Source organism: Sebastes umbrosus, chromosome 16 (assembly GCF_015220745.1).
Source record: "Sebastes umbrosus isolate fSebUmb1 chromosome 16, fSebUmb1.pri, whole genome shotgun sequence".
NCBI lineage: Eukaryota > Metazoa > Chordata > Actinopteri > Perciformes > Sebastidae > Sebastes > Sebastes umbrosus.
This window is the reverse complement of record NC_051284.1, coordinates 12272760-12294141: the sequence shown is the minus strand read 5'-3', so window position 1 is coordinate 12294141 and position 21382 is coordinate 12272760. Positions and strand designations below refer to the sequence as shown.

The window sequence follows — 21382 nt, the reverse complement described above, 5'->3', positions numbered from 1 at the left end:
GCTCTAATATATTCATTTATGTGCCAATGTATTTTATGGTTTACTTACATTACATAATTTCTCCAAGGGTGTCATTAAATTTTCATCTAATGTCCTTTAATTAAGCAAATCAGGGGGGGGAAAGCAGAAGCAGACAGACCTAAAATCACTCTAAAAATCAATCACAAAATCTCTGCCCACACATGAACAAGCACCAATATTTATAAACACTTAGGGCTGCAAATGGTCGGATAATTTCCAAGGGAAATTAAGCTAGGGAATTTTAGAATGTTTGCACAATTTCAAATATGAAAAAAATCATATCTTTTAATGGTGAGCTTATTTCGGGGAGTTGTTCACTTTAAACCCTAAGTTTGCACACAGCCCACATTGCCTGCTCAAATGTTCAGTACCTTTCCCCATCAGTTAACTTGCTAGCTAGTAACGTTAACTCACCACATGGCGAGTTTCACTGAGAATATATTTGAAAAATTAATTAATTAATTTTGCATATTTATGGATTATCTCTGCTGATGATATAATAAAAGTTTGTTCCTATCTGCATATGACATGGTAAATACAGCCTGAGGAATAACCCCTATATTTCCATTTTATACACCTTAACTATTCCTAGAATTTTGCAACCCTACTGTGTGAACACTACAACTGGATGTAAACACAATTACACCATGTTAGACATCAGTACAGAATATACTGTGAAGGAAAAAAGAGGAGGACAGAGGGCAAAGCGAAGCGGTCTGTGTGTGTATCATAATTCTGCGCTCTTATAAGCTCCTTCTATCACTCCCACGGGGATAACCCTCTTAAAAAAGGAAGTGACTCTACCATATTCCTATCCTGCACTTCCACAAGGGAGGCCCTATCCATTCTGGCTGCTAACTTATTTAAGAGCTTGTTAGCCCCCTGGCGTTTACAGCACCAGAGGTAGACACGCAGAGACAGAGAAGTCGAGAGACAAGGGAAGGACGGGTAACGCTTTTTCACTGCCAGTTTGATCCGCATTTCCAGTTTAAGAGCAAGTGCCAATATAATTTGTTACTAATACCGATCATTACTGACTAAAAACATGCTAGGGTTATTTAAAAAAAAAAAAAAAAATAGATTTCCCTTGCTCTACAGTGTTTGAAAAATGCCAGAAAACACATCTTATATGTGAATGTTGGCCCTTTCTCCTGCATATGACCTAATTCCCTATGCCGTTATTTATACAGTTTATCTCTGAAGCTTCATAATGAACCATGACCTGATTCCAGATTTCATTTTGGGGTTATAAAGCCATGTTGGGTGGCGACCTGGAGCTTTGAGAGCAGAGGGGAAAGTAGTTCTTATGAAAGAGACACCAGTTACAACTGACATTAATCACTCCCACCCCATGGACAGTCCAACTATGTGTCTGTTTCATTCTTCATTTCCCTCCCATCTGTGGCTCACAATTATGATCCAAACATACTCTTTAATCCTTATACTAGGGCTGTGCATTGTCAATAATCTGGCAATACGATACATATCATGATACAGGGGTTACAATTCAATATATTGTGATATATTGGGATAGCAAGGAAGCAAGGCGATATATTGAGATATTTTTAAATCTAATTTTAGGAAAACTGTCATAGTATAAAGAACACACCACCATCAAATCTGAGTAAAAAAAAGTTTACTTTTTTTATGCAATCAGATCTGCATTTGCATTTATCACAGTCCCTGTAACATCCAACATCATAGCACTACTTTGAGGGGGCGCTTATCTTTGCAAATTAAATTAAGTATTGACTGCGTTCTTTGCATGTGAACTATTGTTTAAAAATGTATACTGTGTTTTTGAGAATCAACACAGTATCACAAAACATAATATTGAGTTACTCGATATTTCTGATATTTTCTAACACCCTTACCTTATACACAAAGATTTGGATTTAGAAGATCACACTGCTCTGTGTCCATGTTTGGTCTGAAACAGTATTTAAAGCATCTTGTGATTGTACTGCTCATTTACTTTATCCCATTTTTTTTTTTTAAGGCACGATATCTACTTTAAATTACATTTTAATCAAAAAGTGAGCTTCACCAGTTTCATTTTGGAATTTAACAATCCACTTAAAATGTGCACAAAATCCACCTTTGTGGAAATAGCGTATTTGTGAAAATGACTTCCCTCCCAGCTGCCAGTCTGTTTTCCTTCCTGCCAGCGTGCATCATTCGCATCTGATTACCACCTCCTCATTTTTGTTCACTGTCTTTACTACTTCGTCATCTTTGTCTCCCAGGTTTTCAGTCAGCCCCACTTCTGACAAGGAAACAGACATTCAAAGAAGGCGTCATCTCTGATGAGTGAGCAGCACAAAAACCCAGATGAGAAAGATACAGACACACAGGTCTCTGCATCTCTGTATCTTTTAGTAACTGTCTAGCTGTGTTCTTTGCTTTGTCTCCAGAGACGGAGTATGTGGCTGTGAAGAGCAGCAAAACTAAAACATGATGCTGCTGTTTTCTTTCTGTTGTTCTCATTGAAATTTTCCTCCCTCTCCTCTTTGTGAATGTGGATGCCTCGAAGCATATGTACTGTATATTCCCTGTGGATATGCATCGTAAACTAAACATTTATCTTGGCTTGTATTGATGCATTTTTCGCTAAATCAGGTTATACGACTTGTGTGTGCTAAAATGTGTTTGTGTATACGGGTTTGTATATATGTGGGTTTGTGGGTTTATATGTGGGTGGGGGGTGGAGAGGTATATATGTCAGCATTTGTATCAACCCCAAGTTTGTTCTTAAGAGAAATAACATAACAAATGTGATTTTCTCAGATAGACTTAAGTGAGGCAGCAGTTGATCGGTTTATCAGATCTATATTGGCCTTTTATTAAAATACATAAGCACATATATGAAGTGGTAACCAAAATCACAACTTGGATAGAGGATGGTTTGGTGATGGTCTTGACTGTTTGTGTTAATTACACTAATTTCTCCAAATGAATGTGGTAAAAATTAGGACTGCCAACAAAAACATATCAGCCAAACATACAAACTCTCAGCCAGAGATTATCATTTTCACTCACCCACACAGTTGTCACAGAGGCTGCAGTGGGAGGCACGTGGCGGTCTGAAGATCTTGCAGGTGAAGCAATACTTCAGCTTTACTGTCTGGCCATTGATGACTACCTCCTTGGTCCTGGGAGGAGGCCTGTAGCCTGTGCTGCCGTTAGCCACGTCTTGGGGAGATCAAAGAGAGAAAAACAAGAGAGAAACATAAGAATCAAAGTGAAAACCCGTACTACTGCACAGCGTTTTCTCCCAGTTTCACTCAAGCACTAATGGACTCTCACATACAGCACTATAGTGTGCATGGAGAATTTATGATGCAGGTGTGTTAGGAATATTCCAGTGACAAAAAATATTACTTGTTTATTTGTCAAACCTCTGGAAAGGACGTAAAGACTAAAATACAATAAGAGCCAGGAGGATAGGCTACAGTACGAAATAAAACGTGTCCACCATACAGGGAAATTACTGTACCACAATCTGAATGACATGCAGCCCAAACAACAGAGAGCAGCACACTATATGAAGGCTACAGGTTACTAATGGCTAGAAAATGTACATTTGTAATGCAGTCTCACTAGAAAAAAAGGTCATGCTGCCTTCAAAACATAATCTACAAAGAATTTAATGCTTGAATCATTATTTGTTTAGCATAATGAAATGGTATTTATAAAATCAGCCACTTGAAGCACTATTAAAAAGTATAGATAACACATTTCTTTATTTGTAAGCTGAGCCAGTAGAATCCACTAGACTTTACTGTCTAGGAGCAATGTGTTAAGATTGTCTGGTTTAATTTGACTGTTGAATCTTAACAAGGCTAGTATGGTGAAGAGAAATCTTTACTGAGCTGCAATTATCTTTAGCTGTGATAAAGGTATATGTCATGATATTGGCAGCTTAAAAGGCTTGAACGTGGACAACCCACACAGCTCATTATATTTAATTAGCCCCACCATTTTAGCTCTTTTGTATGAGCTACACAGATTCAGTGTGCTACTGATAAAACACTACCACCCCCTAAAACAAGCATCCCTGTCTTTTCTGAATAACCTGAAGTCAGCTGCTACGGTGACTAAACTTGTAACCTAGTTCAGGTAAGATGAACAAGCCTGGAATTCGACATGCACTTAACACCACGATCCTCAGACTATAAATACAAAAAAAGAAAATGGTAGTAAAATGCTCTGAATGGCTTTTGGTGGAGTAAGACAGCAGTGATGACAGGCTAAACGGTAAGGATGAGCGCAATGATAGTGATTTTCGAGCCATAAAAAGGTAGAGCCTGCATCCTATTATTGCTCAGCTGGCTTTGAGCGCTCTCACGCACCCTGAGAGTAGGAGATAGTGTGTGTAGGAAGATCATTTTGAGATCATTTACACGTAGCATTGCTAACAGAGTGTTTGTGTGTTAGTGGGGATTGGGGGGGTTGTATAGGGACTAGGGTTTGTGTGGGTGTTTGACATTTCTAAAGGAGAGCAGAGGAAATGCAGCCAGTGAGTTCTGTTGTATTGAATTTGTCTCTATTGTGATCGATGCCTACAGAGCGCTCTGCACTCTCTTCCGTACTCCCTCTGTTCCTCTGCCCTCTCAGCAGACTCCACTGAGGGAGACAACAAATGAGGGGAGTGTGTGAACAATTTGGAGCATAATACAGCTACCACAGTGAAGTCCCTTTGTTTAGGTAGTCACAGTGCAGAAACATTTCTGGTAATATTAGCTCCTGTCAGTTGACATAAAGAGCTATGATAACCAAGTGCAGGTTCCTTCTGAAGCATTAGAGGAAACCTCTTTGAAGAGTATTCAGAGATCTCTGAAATAATGCTGACAGGTAGGTAAAAAATACATAATGATGCGTTTAAGTCATATCATGCAGACAAAAATAATTCACGTCAGCCTCCTACTTGTAATCTTAATTTGGAGACATTGGGAATTTTTAACTATATTTCCCACTTGACAAACAGCTACACTAAGTGTCCAAAAAGCTGTGGCAAAATTGCTGAAAAGAAGCTGCCATTGCCAGTTAACCCTAACTTAAATCCAATATAAACACAAGTATCTGTTATATATGTGTTTTTACTTGTTAATAAACAATTATTATTATTATCAAAGAGTAAAAATATTTAATTTAGGCTTAATTTAAATTTGTTTGGCGTGACTACGAGACCAGCAACAGGGGTAAGCATCTTGGAATAATGCATGAAATATTTAAAATTGGAATAATGTTTTTTCCAATTTTCCCATTCTGCCGACATTGGATGAATGCAGTATAGGGCAATATTATCAGTTCAGTAGAGGGCAGATATTTGGCACCAATCACCTCAGTAGAGACTAGCAGACCAAAAGCCCCTTTGTCCTCATCAAACTACTATAGCCTCAACTCATCTCTTTACAAAAATAATTGTAATCAATACTAAAGGAGAATCACTCGTGCCTGTATTAGTGTAGAATAAAATACTTCCAAAATTGTAGAAAATGGACAACATGAGGTCAAAGCCAGAGATTTTATTTTTCAACTAGTATAGTGCTCTTCTGACCTGTCCAGGGTGTACCCTGCCTTCGCCCAATATGAGCTGGGATCGGCTCTAGCTCCCCCTCACGACCCCAAATAGGATACGCAGTTACAGATAATGGATGGATAGTGTTCTTTTACAGTCTCTACCTGTCTCATACTGAAATTCAGTATATCTATTCAGTAACAGAATAGAAATTCAGTAGAATGAAAGATGCAACACAACTTCTTACAGCCCAGCCTTAAATACCTGACTGTAAAATACCTGTATTTCTGTCCACTATCCTGTAAATCAACTGTGGTCACAACTTAAGTACACTTCGACCAGCCCATCAAGATTCACCATACTTGTTCACAGATGCCTGCAGCAATGTAATAGGTGAGGGTGGGGGGTGTAAAAGTAGCTTTTCTGCTGAACAAAGCCATTTGTACACTGCCATCGAAAGCTTAGTCTTACATCAGTGTCTAGTGGGAGATCCCTCAGAGAGACAGGCCAGACTTGAGAGCTTGAAGCGAGAAAATAAGGACAGGTAGAATAGGAAGTGATGTAACAGAACACATACGCGCACACACGCACACACACACACACAATCTGTACCCACTCACACCCTCATACACAAAGCTAAATGAGGATTCAATGTCAGCCAAACTGTGCTAGGCGTTGCCTGTTGAGGCATAAAGGGAAACTAATTGCTATCCTGCTGTGTATGTGTAAGAGAGAAAACTGGGACCTTTACCTTCACAGATGGAAAAGTGTACTAGAATACAATGATGATGGCTAACATACAGAAGAACTGACCTCAACCTGCCTGCTGAGATGTAGGACTAAAACCAGAGGGGTACAAGCTAAGTCTGTTCAGTCAAGCAGCGATGTCAAGGTCTTGCACATAACAGCTGACTAGACAAAAAAACGGTTTCAAACACACTATGAAAAGTGTGAATTATCAATCCTAAAATGAAAGATCTTAAACATATTTCAGATAACATACAGGATTTTCCCAATTAAGAAGATTAAAAAGAAAGACTAGCTCTTTCTAAATGCAAAAAGACTGTGGTTCAGTTCTGTAAGTTTTACAGCACACATTATTTGATGCTGGTGTTAAAAGAGTGGGTTTCACAAACCATTTAAATGGAACATAAGCCCACGTGATGTCTCTTGAAAAGCCACAGTGGAAAGTTGAAGGTGAGTTGTTTTGTGCTGTGTTGGATGGTTTGCAGGCACACAAGCTATCAATGATTGAATCCCATACTGCAGTCTCCAATACAGGTACAAAAGGTCTCATAAGATATTACTTTTGATGAATAAATTTAAAATGTGACAATGCGGTGCTGCTTAAGTTTCACTTACACTGCAATAGAGGGGAACAATAAACTGTTTCACAATCTGGAATCCATGCACAATTATAACAGACCACATCTATTTTGTTTGAATGAAAATGCTTTTTAAAAACAAGGAAATTAACCCTGTTTAAATATCAGTCCAGAAGAGTAGAACAATCCCTCCAGAGCAAAAAAGCTACTGCAATCCTCAACTCACAAACATCATATTTTCTCATATACAGATGGCTACAATGATTTTACTCACTGTTTTAAATGACAGATATATGGCCACAACATGCTGAGGTGTTCTTTTTTATTTAACGGAGTACTGCTATCTTCGTATTTGAATGGATTAAAGCAAACAGTATTATTTCAGGGACAATTCGAGTAGTGGTAATGCTGGATCAGCTGCTACTTCCAATAAATCTCACATCCAACTTTTTATACATGTTACCCCAGAAACTACCTTTTGGCTTTATTTCTTTATACCTGTGCTATTAATCTCCCTCTGGTCTTGCTTAGTGTGGTTCTAAATGCCAAAATAATAGTAATTCCTAGCCTGTTTAAGCCATGAAATAGGAAAACCTTTATACCACTCCAATTTATATTGATATCACTCCAATTTTTCAAAACAATTACTAAATAAGGATTAGCTGATGGAGGCTTTTCAATGGTTTACCAACTAAATAAGCAGCTTTTATGTGGTGAGTATTTAGTCTAACTGCAGAGCCTAACACTAGATTACCTAGAAAAATCAATGTTCCACAACAGCTTATATCTCTTCACTGATAAATCTATGGTATGTGGATAATCATCAAAAGTGCTTTTAAACAACAGATTAAGAACAGCAGAGAGAAAGTGTGAGATATGCAGAGCAGTGCAGCAATTATAATACTTGCAAAGATGCCTTATATCTACTTTAATATTATGTGTGCATTGTCCTGCTGTAAAGAACTGGTAAATAACCGTATGTGAGAAGAATGTCCTACACAAGCATAGGACAATTTTGTCTGCCAGTATTTTGTTTACATGTACGGTACATCAAATCTGTTTTAAAAATGAAAACACCACTCTGAGGTTTGTGCAGGTTGAACCGGGATATTGACTTTATCGAGTGAAATTAACATGATTACATTTCAGGAAATTAGTGAAGTTGAGTAACTTTCAACTAGTGCATCTTAAGTGACTTTAGCTTAGGAAATTTCTCTGCAGTGAATTTCCAGAGCCAAAGTGTTTTGCTATCTGACCTTGCTCTGAAGCAAGCCAAGAACAGTAACACCTGTCACAGAGCTAAAACAGCAGAGTGAATCTTTTTCAAGTTAAAGCTATTCAAAAACTACTTGTGGAGCAATGTGGCACAGGAAAAAACTGAATGGGCAGACCTGAACCTATACTGCTGGGACTTTGGGTTGGTTGCTGTGCCAACCTGTTTTTAATTTGGTTTGCTGCTGAGCATCATTTTTTATTTAAACCTTGGCCAATAAAATCCAACACAGGGATACATGGAGCAGTCTGTCTGCGGCGCACCGTAACCAGCAGCCACCACCGACTTTGAGGGCAAATAAAAGAACCTAAACACAACACAATGTCCTCCGCTTCAGATTTTGTCACTTTGGGCTGAACTGACAAAGGCCTTGGACATGACCATGAGGGATCAGTTCAATAGTCCGGATACAGAGATGTGACGTCTGTCTGAGTGAAGGATGGATGATGTGAAGTGAGGGCATGGTGAGGTGTTGGAAATAGGGGTGTAGGAAAATATGAATACACTTGAGTATCGCGATATTATGGTTGTGATACTGCATTGATTCTCAAAAACACTATTGATTTAATTTATCTTTGATAGTTTACATGCAAAGATTTGTGGCAGACAGTGGCTCAGATTGCGCAAAAAGTAGTGCTATGATGTTGGATGTTACAGGGCCAGATTCTTGCCAATACACAGCCCAAATTGACGAGGCCAGAATATGTCGGCAGAGTGCAGAGAAGCACAACACAGCAAGAAACAGATAATTAATAGAAAATTATTACTACGGGTATTATTGGTTATGTGGTAGTGTCTTTACTATGACCTAATCGGATCCTTGGACGACAGCATACACCGTTCGCTTTCCTGCATGCATATATATTTTATGTTATTGAAGTGCATTAAGATAGAAGGTGTGTGTGTGCAGGATGGCTTAGTGCAGGCATAATAGATGGGGCAAGAGAGAATGAATGATCAGCATATTGGGTCAATCCAGGCCAGTGTAATTACTCCTCCACAACAAGTTTGTTTTTCATTGTCTCCAATAAAACAGCTCTACAGTGACAGCTCTATATTCCTATTCCTCTATCACTGCCACCTGCAGCTCCATCATCCACTGACGATCATTTCTTTATCTATGTCTTTTTCATGTCCATGTCACTGTACGCCTGGGGATGAGCCAAGAACAAAGGTAGATTGAGAGAAAAGAATAGAAGACAAATATATTTTGCCTACGGCACCTTAAAGAGTGCAAAATGACTCTTAACAGCACACATGATCAAAATGACATAAAGGGTAGATTGTAGGAGAAGCTTTACGTTGTAGGGTGCGTGGATAAACCTGTGACTATGTTACATAACCATGTCCTGGATGTTGGGGGTTTTGCAAGCAGATGCTAAACAAAGAAAGCTTCTCTTGAGCAAGGATATCAAAGATACAGTTTCCTACTGGGATAAACACAAGCAACACCTGACACTGGCACTTTTTAATTACCCATGGGGAATTAAAAACAACTGGTAAAATACCGGGAGACACTGCATCTTCTGCATCTGTCCATCACTCTGCTCATTGTTATTTAGCCATCTACACTCTCTCATCCTCTCCTCCAAGCAGTTTTTCTCCATCTGTGTCATGTTGAACTCTGTTAAACTCTTCCTCCCTTGCCGGCATGCCCCCTTTGTCAGTCATAATAAGAGAGGATAGGCTGAGGTCCATGTAATTCACAAATGTAGAAGTTGAGATGTCAAGTGGCTTAGTAATAGAGCCTCTTTCCACTGGCTGCCCACCTGTTACTTATTATTCAGCCAATAACAATGAAGTCAAACATGAATGTGACCTAGGGTGGATGGCTACACCGAGAGGGGAGAGGATGGAGGAAGAGAGTCGAGGTAGCAATTTACGTACCAGCATGAATTATGATCGGACTGTCATTCAAAACAAGGTATTAATTCATTCTTTACTGCAACAGGACGAACATCTCAGCACTATGTCAAACAGACGTACATTACATCGTCGTGGCAAGGGCACAAGGGGCTTTAATATGAGTTAAAGAGACTGTGCTTCTTATAGACCCCGTCACTATGAGCGACCACATCTTGGAGTCACTGGAGCATTCTGGCTGATATATTTCCCTTTTTTAATTTCTAGAGTTGGAGGCCAACAGGAGGTCAGAATCAATACAGGCCCGTGGACTGCACTATCTCTGATGATAAATTCAAATTGGTGCCAGCTCTTTGATGTTTAGTGGCATGTAACAGTGCAGTGGTCAGCATTTAAGGGATACAAATGCCAAGATGGAAATAAGTAGCCACCTCTAACATCTCGTGATGTTCAAGACACGGCTCATAATGAAAAGAGCCTTAGTTTTATCTCACATTTGCCTCCAGCCGAAGCAAAAGTCAGCGCCACAAGCAGATCTATAAGTCCAACAAGCATGTTCGCAGTATCGCTAAAGAGAGAGGAAGCTGCATCTAATGTGATAAGCTACAATGGCTTGAGCGGGTTTTTCTCTCTGGTGATGGGCTGTGTATTTGAGTTTGGCATCTGCATTAAGTTTCTGGCAAGGACACTGAAAAAAGCAGCCCCAACAAAACATTTCACAACAAATAAAAGTGATAAACACAAAGTAATTAAAACAGGGTGCAAGTTAGAGAATTAAGTGGGTTTAATGAATTGCTTTGCCGTAAAACAAAGTAAGAAAATTTGATCACAAAAAGAAAGAAAAATCTTATGTGATCAGTAGATGTAGACCGATAAATCAGTTTGGGCGATTAATCTGCGACGCTAGTACGTTTTACAAACTATCATTATTGGCGGAACTGGGCTCTGATAGTGGCTGATGGCTGCACAGCCGCAACCAGTCACGCGGGGATTTTACATCATCATTTCCACGGGGGGAGAAAAAACGTATCTTTCGAATATATAACACTATCAGCTCTTCTCCAGGGAGGAAAAGATATCATTCACTGTTACTTTAACTTGCTTACTGTACAAATTTGGCGTTCTCTCTTCCAAATAATCCAGACATGTAACCATCCATTCATGAAATTACATTGCACACTTAAGTATCCTCCTTACCCCGGGACATTAATGGTTTGTAAGAGTGGCATTTAACAATGTATGAGATGCACAACAGAAGTAATCCTGGCCCGTCCTTGAGAACAGAACAGTACGTTGCCCATTGAATATAAACAGAACATTTTCCAATGACGTTATCTACCAAATCACACGAATTATTAAATTCAGAGTGACAAAAAACTGATTTATTAAAAACAGCGAATGCAAAAGTAGCCGACTAGGCGGCCTAATTAATTAATCGGCTAACGGATTTTTCCTGCTCCAAACTATTGTTATTATATCGTCCTTTAAGAATTCGGTCGACCTCTATTGATTAGACAACCCCTGGTTAAAACCTAATATGTTTGGTTTGTAACTTGTAACTGAAAATTTAGATGAGTCCATTGCCTGGGTAACTCTTTCATTTTTCGGATTCAAGAGAAGTTTATTTCTTGTAGCAGTGAAATTATCTAATTTGTGTTAGTTACGGAAATACCAAACAAGAAGTCCAAAACTACAATATGAAAATATGATTTTCAGCTCACTTCATTGCGTCTGGGTAACTCTTGAAAAACTAACTCCAAAACATGAATGTCCATTACCCAGAATGTAGTTCTTGTCAACAGACAAGTCTGATAAGTGCACAACCCTGGTACCTCCACAATGCATCTGTTGTTTGTCGGTTTGTCAGTCCGCCATCGTCTATGAAATATATATGAAATGAAAAATCAAAAGAGGCTAAATGATGGTGACAGAGTGCAAGAAGGCTGAACTAAGTTTGAAAAATCACATCTAAATTCCCAATATCAGCACTATATAATGATTCCAATAGCGGTCTTTACACTTCCACGAGGATATTTAATGCCAAACATTTACAGAGTATCATCACATCACTCAGCAAAGTGTCTGGCATTTGTCCTCTCAGCGAGGCTCAAGCTTTGTACAAGCAGCACACTTGCTCAATTTTCAGTTTGTTATGACAATATACACTTGAGTGGATAAAGTCAGGGTTCACTACCAACGCTGGTGGGGTGCCAACCACAAAGCACAAGAACAAAGCGGTGGGTTGCACTCCTAGCCCCAAGGCAAAATTTCATCCCACACATACTACATGGATATTCTTGGCCTAACTTAGCATACATGGGCTTCTCTTCAGATATACCCATAGATACATATATATAAAAAAAGGAAAAAGATATTTAAAAAAAAATAATGCACTTCAGAGCACTTAAGTCCCCATCTTCAAACACCCATATTGACTGCTCCTTCAGTCATGAAAAGCCTAAATGTCATTGCAGCCTCTACTGATGTGCCCATCCTTCCTCCGGCAGCTTAAGCCTTCCAAAATCTATTTCCTCTGCTGGCCCTGAGTCTGCCTGGCAGCTTTGGAAAGACAGCGTGGCTGCCCTGACATTCACCAGCTAGCATGGACCATATTAGGTGGAAGGAAGGAAACGGACAGCTATGACCATCTCTCACTCTGATTAATGCTTCACAGAGTCTTTTGGATTTGGCATGTGGTAGCTGAACTGATGCCAGCCTGTCTAGTCCTGACATATTGGGCAGGCAGGCAGACATGCAGAGACATCAAACGCGGCACACTGAAGAGAAATCAGCTCGTCTCCATCTCAAGCAGAGATAAACAACAAGCTGGGCTACCTTTCCTGGCCCCACACTCTTTCCCCCAGCCCTTTATAGGTAAACTGTAGAGTGACAAGATACTGAGGGGCGAATTCAGAAAAGAATGGATTGCTGCTGCTGATAGAACCATGAATTGCACATCACTTGTACCCGCTATCTAGCCCGTCTCATGGTCCGATTCACAAAAGATATTGCACTAATGTTATTACAGAGAAAAAAACAATTTGCCCTTCTTTTTGGAAAGAGAGGGAAGCAATAATTTATTTATTCGTTTATATAATAACCTTATTTTTCCTTCATTTTATTCTTATTTTTTTCCTCATAGATTTCCATAAATGACATGTGGGGGGAGCTTTTATTCATTTATTTTCATGACAAAAATGTCATTGCATCCTGTCACTGCATCCCAAAATAAATGAGTTTCAGCGCAGCATGACGATGACGACTTCGCCATGATCATGAAATGTGCTTCAATTACCACCAACTATCTTAAGTTAGTTGTGAATTGGACTGTTTTTGCAATGAGGCCCAATTGCATAGAAAGGGGACAATTTTGTGCCAAATATATGCATATCACCTAATTAAAATATAGTGAAAATAGCACAGGAGCACCACGACGCTATTTGCTTGGCAGGGCAGTTACATAGCATCGCACCGGAAAAAGGGCAAAAATAAGTGTCCATCCGGGTGTCATTTTTCCAACACTGCTGATCGGAGCTAGAGCCGATAAATACCTGTGACTACTGCAGTGTCATTTGTCCCAGAAATGAATGATTATTGTGACCTTTCCCACTGAAGGCAAAAGCCAGATGTTAGTGGGTGTTAGTGGGTTTTTGTCTAGTGAGAAAGGGGCACTTTACACTGTTTCTTTTTGTCTTATTTGTGCAGGTTTAGCGGCCGCAAAAGCCGCACATTCCCTTTGTGAATTCGCCCCTGAGAATGAGGATGACACATACAGTATTATGTTTCATGATGCAAACATGCCATCTTTGATTTTGTTTGGGGTAGGCTATACTTCAGACCACCCACTCTTACCGCCTTTTCACAGACATTTGGCAGACTGCAGAGATGTCTGCTCACAATGAGGACAGCGGAGGCCTAGCTATTAGCTTTCCCTCCTAAAGTACAGAGAGAGACATTGATGTCTCATAGTGTACAGATATTATGCCCCCCACTGTTTAGTCAACAGATCAATAGGAGCGGTGTCGAACTTGAGCCATGTAGCACTTTGACTTGAAAACATCATCATCTATTCATGAGGCTGCTGGTGAACTACAAAACTTCTTGGGCTATTGGAGGCTGAAGTAGGATTTTTGTTTTAATTAAAACAGCTACATGCATACATAGAATACATACGCACAAGATGGATGTAAAATATAATTTAGAGTGTAATAAATAGGTAGTTTGTCATTTGCAACACTCAATAAATGTTGGTTATACCCTCTAACTGATCAAGATTTTGTATGGAATTTTTTATTGGAGATAAATGTGTGACAGTTATGTAAATGGAGTGAGCAAAGTGCTGTATATCAAATTGTAAATCAAAAAAGCTGCAACCGAGCATATGGGAAACAAAGCCTTAAGTGGTAAAGAGCCATTACATTATGCACTGACATGTGAAAGTGTTACCATAAGAGCAAGCATGTACAAACACACGTACACAAAATGAATAAATAACTTAAAATATTAGTATAGTATAAACTATTCTGCAATACCAAAATGCATTTTCATCACCGCTTCAAGACAAACTGGCAAAGAGAAAACACAAGTGATAAAAAAGAGTGAAGAAGGGAGACATAGAAAGAGAGGCATATGTGTTTTCTCCTAGAGGACATTGTGAGGCTGGTTGGGCTTGAGATGGGCTTGGATGATGAGGTTAAGAGCTAACAGATGTGCTACTAATGTCTTGCATGACAAGCTGCCACGCCACGGCTAGAACCAAACAGCGCTGCACTGCACTGCACAGGTCTGGACTAAAGAAAGTGGTTTTAATAGAAAGACAGAGCAACGGGTGTAAGTAAAGACACTACACTATAAAGACAGACAGAAATAAAGAGAAAACAGGAAGAAAGAGCAAGAGTGCAATAAGCAACTCTATGAATAAATTGTGTTTCTAACTTTTTATTAGCTGTGGGAAAACACAGCGACCTTTACCAGTAGCTTAAATCTAACATTCCTAGCTGAAGCATACAAGCCACCTGAAGTATTTATGTTTGTGTGTGTATAAAATGCTCATGCTATTACAAGCCAGGCTCTCTCAAACGGAAGATAATGGGACCCATAATGGCACCAACACTAAAGCAGTCTATTAGTCTACTAGCAGCCATGGGATTGGATGTGGATCTTTCTGGGAAAGACTACAGATACCTACGGGCATCGCAACTACAAGCTATTATACAATTGAAACAAGCTTAACCTCATTAATCTAAACATCCATCTCTAAACCTTTTCTTGGACTTGTTTAACATCTGTCTGAATGCATGTGTTGGAGATGCCTTGGACTCCATTGTAAAGCTGTGTCAGTAAACACATATCTCAGCAATTAAGCTGGTGAGAAAAACGTTACGTTAACCGACTGGGTTATGACAGCAAAAGCTACAAAAATAGGAAACATGTTGTAAAACAACAACAGAATTTTCCTTTAGGAAAAGCCTAATCTGTTCTATTATTTCACCACCTGCAAAGACACCGATTCAGCTACAGGCAACCAACAACAACATGACAACAATCCTTTGTCTGCGAACAAGAGATTCAAGCTTAGAAACAATTGCAATTCCAATTGCTACGCTTGGAAATGAACACAGCACAAAAGCCAATTGGGATGAAATGATGGTAGAAAGGGGGGGGACAGAGTGCGGTATTTAGGTCAACATTGTTCATATTTTCAGCCTTTAATTTGTTTATCCTCTGAAAAAAATGCTTGCCAATATAGCATGGCATGGTACTTTTGCACAGTGCTGTTTCAGCCCGCTGCTCCAAGCTCTCTGTACTTTAGCTTCCCTCCAAAAGCTTTTAAGTCTCCTAATGAGATTAATTAAGCCAGTCCAGAGTTTGTTTAATGAGGCCCCAGTGGCCCGAAGCATGGAAAAGAACCATCGCTGGCAAATAGAAGCTTCACATTCCAAATAAAAAAGGACCAAAACTTTGAAGGGGGTTTTAGAAAGAGGGTTTAAAAAGTTAAACCTTTGAGTCAAGTGGTGATAATCCATTTAGCTACAGGGCAGCAGACTGACTGGCAATTCAGTCCCACAACTTACTAAAATGACATTATTTCCAGTGTAAAGTCTGAAGTGCCCTTGAGTATCTCCTCACCTCCTCTCAAAGAGGCCTAATGTAGCGGACTACACTCTGACCAAAGTATCGCACAACTTCTATCATTGCTGATGGTTGCATTTATGTAGTGGCCTCATACAAATTCTGAACAGGTAAATTATTTTTCATTGCTTTCATATTGTCTTTCCCAACATTTTCTTTGATAAATGAAATTAAAAAGCACTACTTCAATAGCTCTAATTGAAATAAAAAACAAAACAAATGTGTAATACTTCACCAATAACTATGATATTGAATGCAACACATGTCCATTAACCAGGGATGGAAACACGGGTATGGTAAAAAAAAAAGAGACAGCTAGCGAAAGTCGGGGAAAAATTTGCCCGTGTCATATACCCATGTGACTTAGGCTATATGCTTGAATAAATTGGAAATTCTAAAGGATATAGATTAGCCACCCAGTGGGAAACAGCAGCCAGCAACGGGGGTCCGACGGCATTCTCCCCTGGAGATAAGGTTTTGGCTTTAAAAGCCCAAAATTTGGTTCCTCTGACACATTTCAATGCCACTATTCCATCATATACTGTACATTGATCTTAATTATTGCATATTTTAATGAGTTTGCCTGCCTGATTACAAACATGTAGTGATTTTTGTGAAGGAGAATAAAGCTTCTTGTGCATTTTAGCCCACACAGTCTGTAAATAGCTCTTAATATTTAAAACCACAACTATTCCTGACTGATCAGAACTTTTGTAATTAAGAATCATTAGATCTTATTTAATATTTATTTATTTATTGACATCTTCACAGTAAGGTTTATCAAGAGATGCCGCAATGATGGTTTGTGTATTGTTTTACTAGAAACATGAATGCACTCTTATTCGGTGAAAATAAAGAAGGTTATTTTAAGGGGGAACACGTTTTTCATCCCATGTTTTATCTAGCCTATGTATTGGATTTAAATTAATTTATAAAATAAACATGTGCCAAAAATAACTAAAACAACAAAAACATGTGAATCACTTAACTCAAATCACATCTAAAACTTCTAAAAGCGCAATGTAAATAAAGATAATTAATTAATTTTTTCATTCATTACGCCCATAAACATGGCGTATATGGAAATGCAGCGCTTTCAGTGGACTTTTTAATGCTTACTGAGCAATCGTCACGTTACTGCCACCCAAACTGACGTGAAAAAAAGCAGCATTTGCCGAAAAGAGAGTTGTTTGCATCCCTATATCCTTGAGATATCTCAAATATAATGAAAATTGTAGAGAAAGAAGCCTTCAGTGGCCATTTGACAACTTCTCATTCTCAATTTTTTACTAGTTACTAGTGGTACTACTACTAGAAATCGCACTGGTAATAAAACAGCTACATCCGAACAGGGGCTGCATCCAGATACTGGGTTTCTTGCATTAATGCATTTAATTTAAAATTAATTACTGATTCCTCTATATACTGTATGATGTAATGAATTGTGAACAGAGAGGCAACTATGAATCTCATGAACCGACTGCATCCACATCACAAACTGTTGCCTCAGCTGTTTCTGACTCGTGGTGAGCTACCGTCAGTGCTGTGATGCTGGTAATTCAGTTACACCGGATCAAATGGTTCCTAATGCACCAACAGTTTTACCTTTCACATCACAAATTAGATTCAGATGAAATTTACGAGTCAGGTCGTACATCAGACGGGGACTCTACGAGGAGGTGGAGCGAAATAAACAGATCAAAAGCTATTTGGTTCGAAGCAGCACCAATACTTCACCTCAGCCTAAACGCAGAGTGCCAGTAAAGTCAGTGAAAGCTTGATCCTCAATTCTTTGCCTACACAGACAAACTCCAGACACATCAGCAAGATAATCTGGCACTCTTTAAAGGAGGTTGTAAAGGCACACAGTAGCTCCCGTGGATCAGTACCATGCAGAGAGGCCTACTCAAAGACAAATACAGTATCTAAGATAAAAGGTAACCATGGACTCAGACAGGGAGGAAGAGCCTGGAGATATAAAATACAATAACTGATAATAGTGGGTAAAAGAATAAAGAGGGGCGCTCAGAGAATACAGAAATAGTGAGAAGAGAAGTCAGGAGAAGCACAAAAACGCAGAAGCAAAGAAATAAAACCTCAATAAAGAGTTTTCATGCCATTTTTCATATCTAAAATAACTGAATTAGAGTCTTACCTATTTGCCTCTCCAGGTCTGCTGCTTCATCTGGCGTAGCCCTGGGCAGCACCCCTGGGTCGCTGAAGCTGGTTCTGAGGAGGGTCCCCAATACAAACATAAACAGCACACCTCCTATGACTGGGATGACTGGGGTCAACTGCAGCGCCAGGAACGGACAACTGGTAGGACAGGAAGAGATAAAGAGAAATAAGCAAATAGCAGACAAGAGACACAGGGTTCTTTCTGAACAGTAATTCTTAGCTAAGTCGTAAAAACCTGAAAGTTCAAATAGCCAGAGTCTTGAGGATTACTGGACAAACATCGGCTGATGTCCCGAGGGGCATGTGTCTGTCTGCTCAAATAAAACCTGCTCTTCTTAGCATAAATATTTGTACACAGCAAGCCTGTGCAAAACACTGAACTACTTGTAGTAGAAACAAGCCATGAAGTTTAGGGAGATTTAATACATGTGACTCGACAGTAAGTGGATATACAGATGGGCACACACATGAGGGTCAGTCCCCTGCGTTGTAATCTGTTCTATTGAGATAATTTAGCATAATCCCATTAAACGTCCAACGGCGCAGGTGGTTATTACTGTAATCACATTTAGTCCCACAGAGGTGGGGCACAGGCTGCCGCATCCCATTTCATTTGTTAGTCTCTGGTCCGTTGGATTGAGTTTGGGGTCTCAAAAGAGGTGCCATTCCACACAAGGGAAACTAAATGAACATGCGGTAACCATCTGTTTTCAGGGATGCTGTTGAGGAATGCAAAATAGGACTGCGAGTTGAGCCAAGGTTCAGTGTTTACAAAAAGGCTCTTGTTTATCTACTCATCTGTTGAAATAAAGTGACACATGCAAACCGGTTGGGTTAATGATGATAGGGTTGGATATTAACTTTTTTGTCCAACTGTCACCGTGACTGGCGGATTCCAAATTTTAACACTCAATAGGTTACCATTGTTTTTTTGGCTGGTGAGTGAAGCAATTCTAGCATGTGGCTGGTGCTAATATTCAACACAATCTTTAAGTACTGATTCTTTTTTCTGAAAATACATCTGTATTTAATACTTTTGTCAAGTGACTTTCATTAGAATAGACTTTAGAGCAAATGTTAAAAAAAAAAAAAATGAATACTTTACATTGGACCAAGTGTCTCCTTTTAGTGCAGGTATAGGTGATTAGTTATTGGAATGTACTGTAATGTATTACTGACTCTTGCAGGAAAAGCACCATTTGTTTTGTGAGGAGGCTGAATTACATTGAATGATGGAGGAAAAGATGGAGCTGGTTGGTGGATAGATATTACCGCCATTCACTAAGTGCATTAGACTGCACTACATGATTGAGTGCCATTTAAAAGTCAGAGAAACGATGACTACAGATCATAAATGAACTGAGGATGCTTAAAGCGACACTGATAGCTATAATAAAGCGACAAGGGGTCAACCATTGTGGTTACCCTGTTATATTCAACCACATTTCATAACTAATGTTACAGGAATGCTGCACTAAAGCTTTTATCATTTTTTACCAAAATGGCACACTGTGCAGACCCTCTTTAAATGTATCAAGGCAGTATGAGTTTCAAGTAATATGTATGATAGGTTGCTGATAGACATATCACTATCCCACTATCTAACCAGCCTTCAGATGGGAACACCTTGGGGGGGTAGTTACATCCGCTGGTCTATGCCAACAGCTGTTATTCTGATAAACCAAGCCAAACTATATTTAGGCTCGCCATGTTGGGTTCCATCAATGATAACGGATGAGGAGGTTGTAAAAAAAAAAAAAAAAATGGACCTGGAGCATTTACTTAGATTTGCTGATGTCTGCTAATTGGGGTTCTAGCATATGCACACGTTCCCCGCGTTCACCTGAACTGCTGGAGATGGCTGCCCTTCAGGCAGGCGAAAAGGTCAGCCAACATATGAGAACCAAGCAAAGAACACAGAGGCTTACGAATGTATTAGTGCACTTTTGAAAATGTGCAAGTTTCTTATTTTATAAACACAAGTGGCTGGCATTATGTCATATTCTCAGGTGCTGAGATACAGTACAGTATACCGTCCTTGTAAGCTAAATAAGCCATTTCACTATTTTTTATTAAAATAAAAACTCAGACACATACAATACTTCTGCTGTTTTGAAGAATGTTTAAGCTGTGACAGTGACAGACACACTGTGTACAACTAGTGCCATTAGCCCATCTGAGTGGACACCGGCCAGTCCTGCTGCTTCTCTACATCTGGAGTGAGACTGAACTAAGCAAAAAAACACTGTGTTGTCTGGGACATCAGCAGGAGTCTGCAGGCAGGACAACAGTGAGCGGCACAAACATATTTCCAGTTTAAAAACTCGCCTGGAGGTTCCCAAGATCATTGTACTGGACACTGACTGTGTCAATGTACAATATACACAACTCGTGTTAGACACTTGCTAACAGGGCGTCCATTTTATAGCCCTCAGTGACTTGTGACTCTTCCCCAGCCTCAGTCTTCAGAGCTGGATGGATGGAGACACATCATCCAGCACTGTGTCCTGAGATTGTAATTTAATACAGGGCATATTCCCATCTCTAGCTGAGGCAGTGCTACTGTACAGACCATCATTCTGCTTATGATCTTCCAAATGTGGCTGTCATTGTTTTATATAGTAAGTGCCTAATTAGTCTATATTATCTCATATTATTACATTTGCATGTCACTATTGCAACAGTAATGTTTTGGAAATGTAGATTACAAAAACGAGAAACTATTAGGCTTTAGGGATCTTCAACAGATGTGTTCAATACTGCTTGTTAACAGAAGGCATTTCCCTCCACCTTGATTCACGCACTCGACCACAATATTAAAAACTAGACAACAGAAGTGTGCATCACATCGCACAATTATCTCCTCATAATAGGCTTGCAATTAACTTTGGCTACTCTCTCTGTATTGTAAAGAGCAACGGTCACAACTGAGATATACTGAGACGAAGAGTTGGTGAAAACAAAACGACTGAGCAAATTGTATCTTCTTGCTCTACAGCCTGAGAAAGAACAAAACGTATGTTTTCAGAAAGACCAGTTCTACCAGAAAGAAAACAAATGACAAGAGAA

The 21382-nt window shown here is 39.4% G+C and overlaps 1 protein-coding gene across 5 annotated transcripts in view; it reads right to left on the bottom strand.

Annotated features, from left to right (window-relative positions):
- The window catches only part of LOC119474909 (palmitoyltransferase ZDHHC14-like), a 53542-nt gene that overhangs the window by 16102 nt on the left and 16058 nt on the right, over nt 1-21382 (bottom strand). For all 5 annotated transcript variants that reach the window (XM_037747259.1, XM_037747256.1, XM_037747258.1 and 2 more), the window contains exons 3-4: nt 18291-18451; nt 3061-3213 (exon numbers count right to left, since the gene is read on the bottom strand). In XM_037747259.1, coding sequence (XP_037603187.1) covers nt 3061-3213; nt 18291-18451 — 314 coding nt within the window. The remainder of the gene's footprint in view (nt 1-3060; nt 3214-18290; nt 18452-21382) is intronic.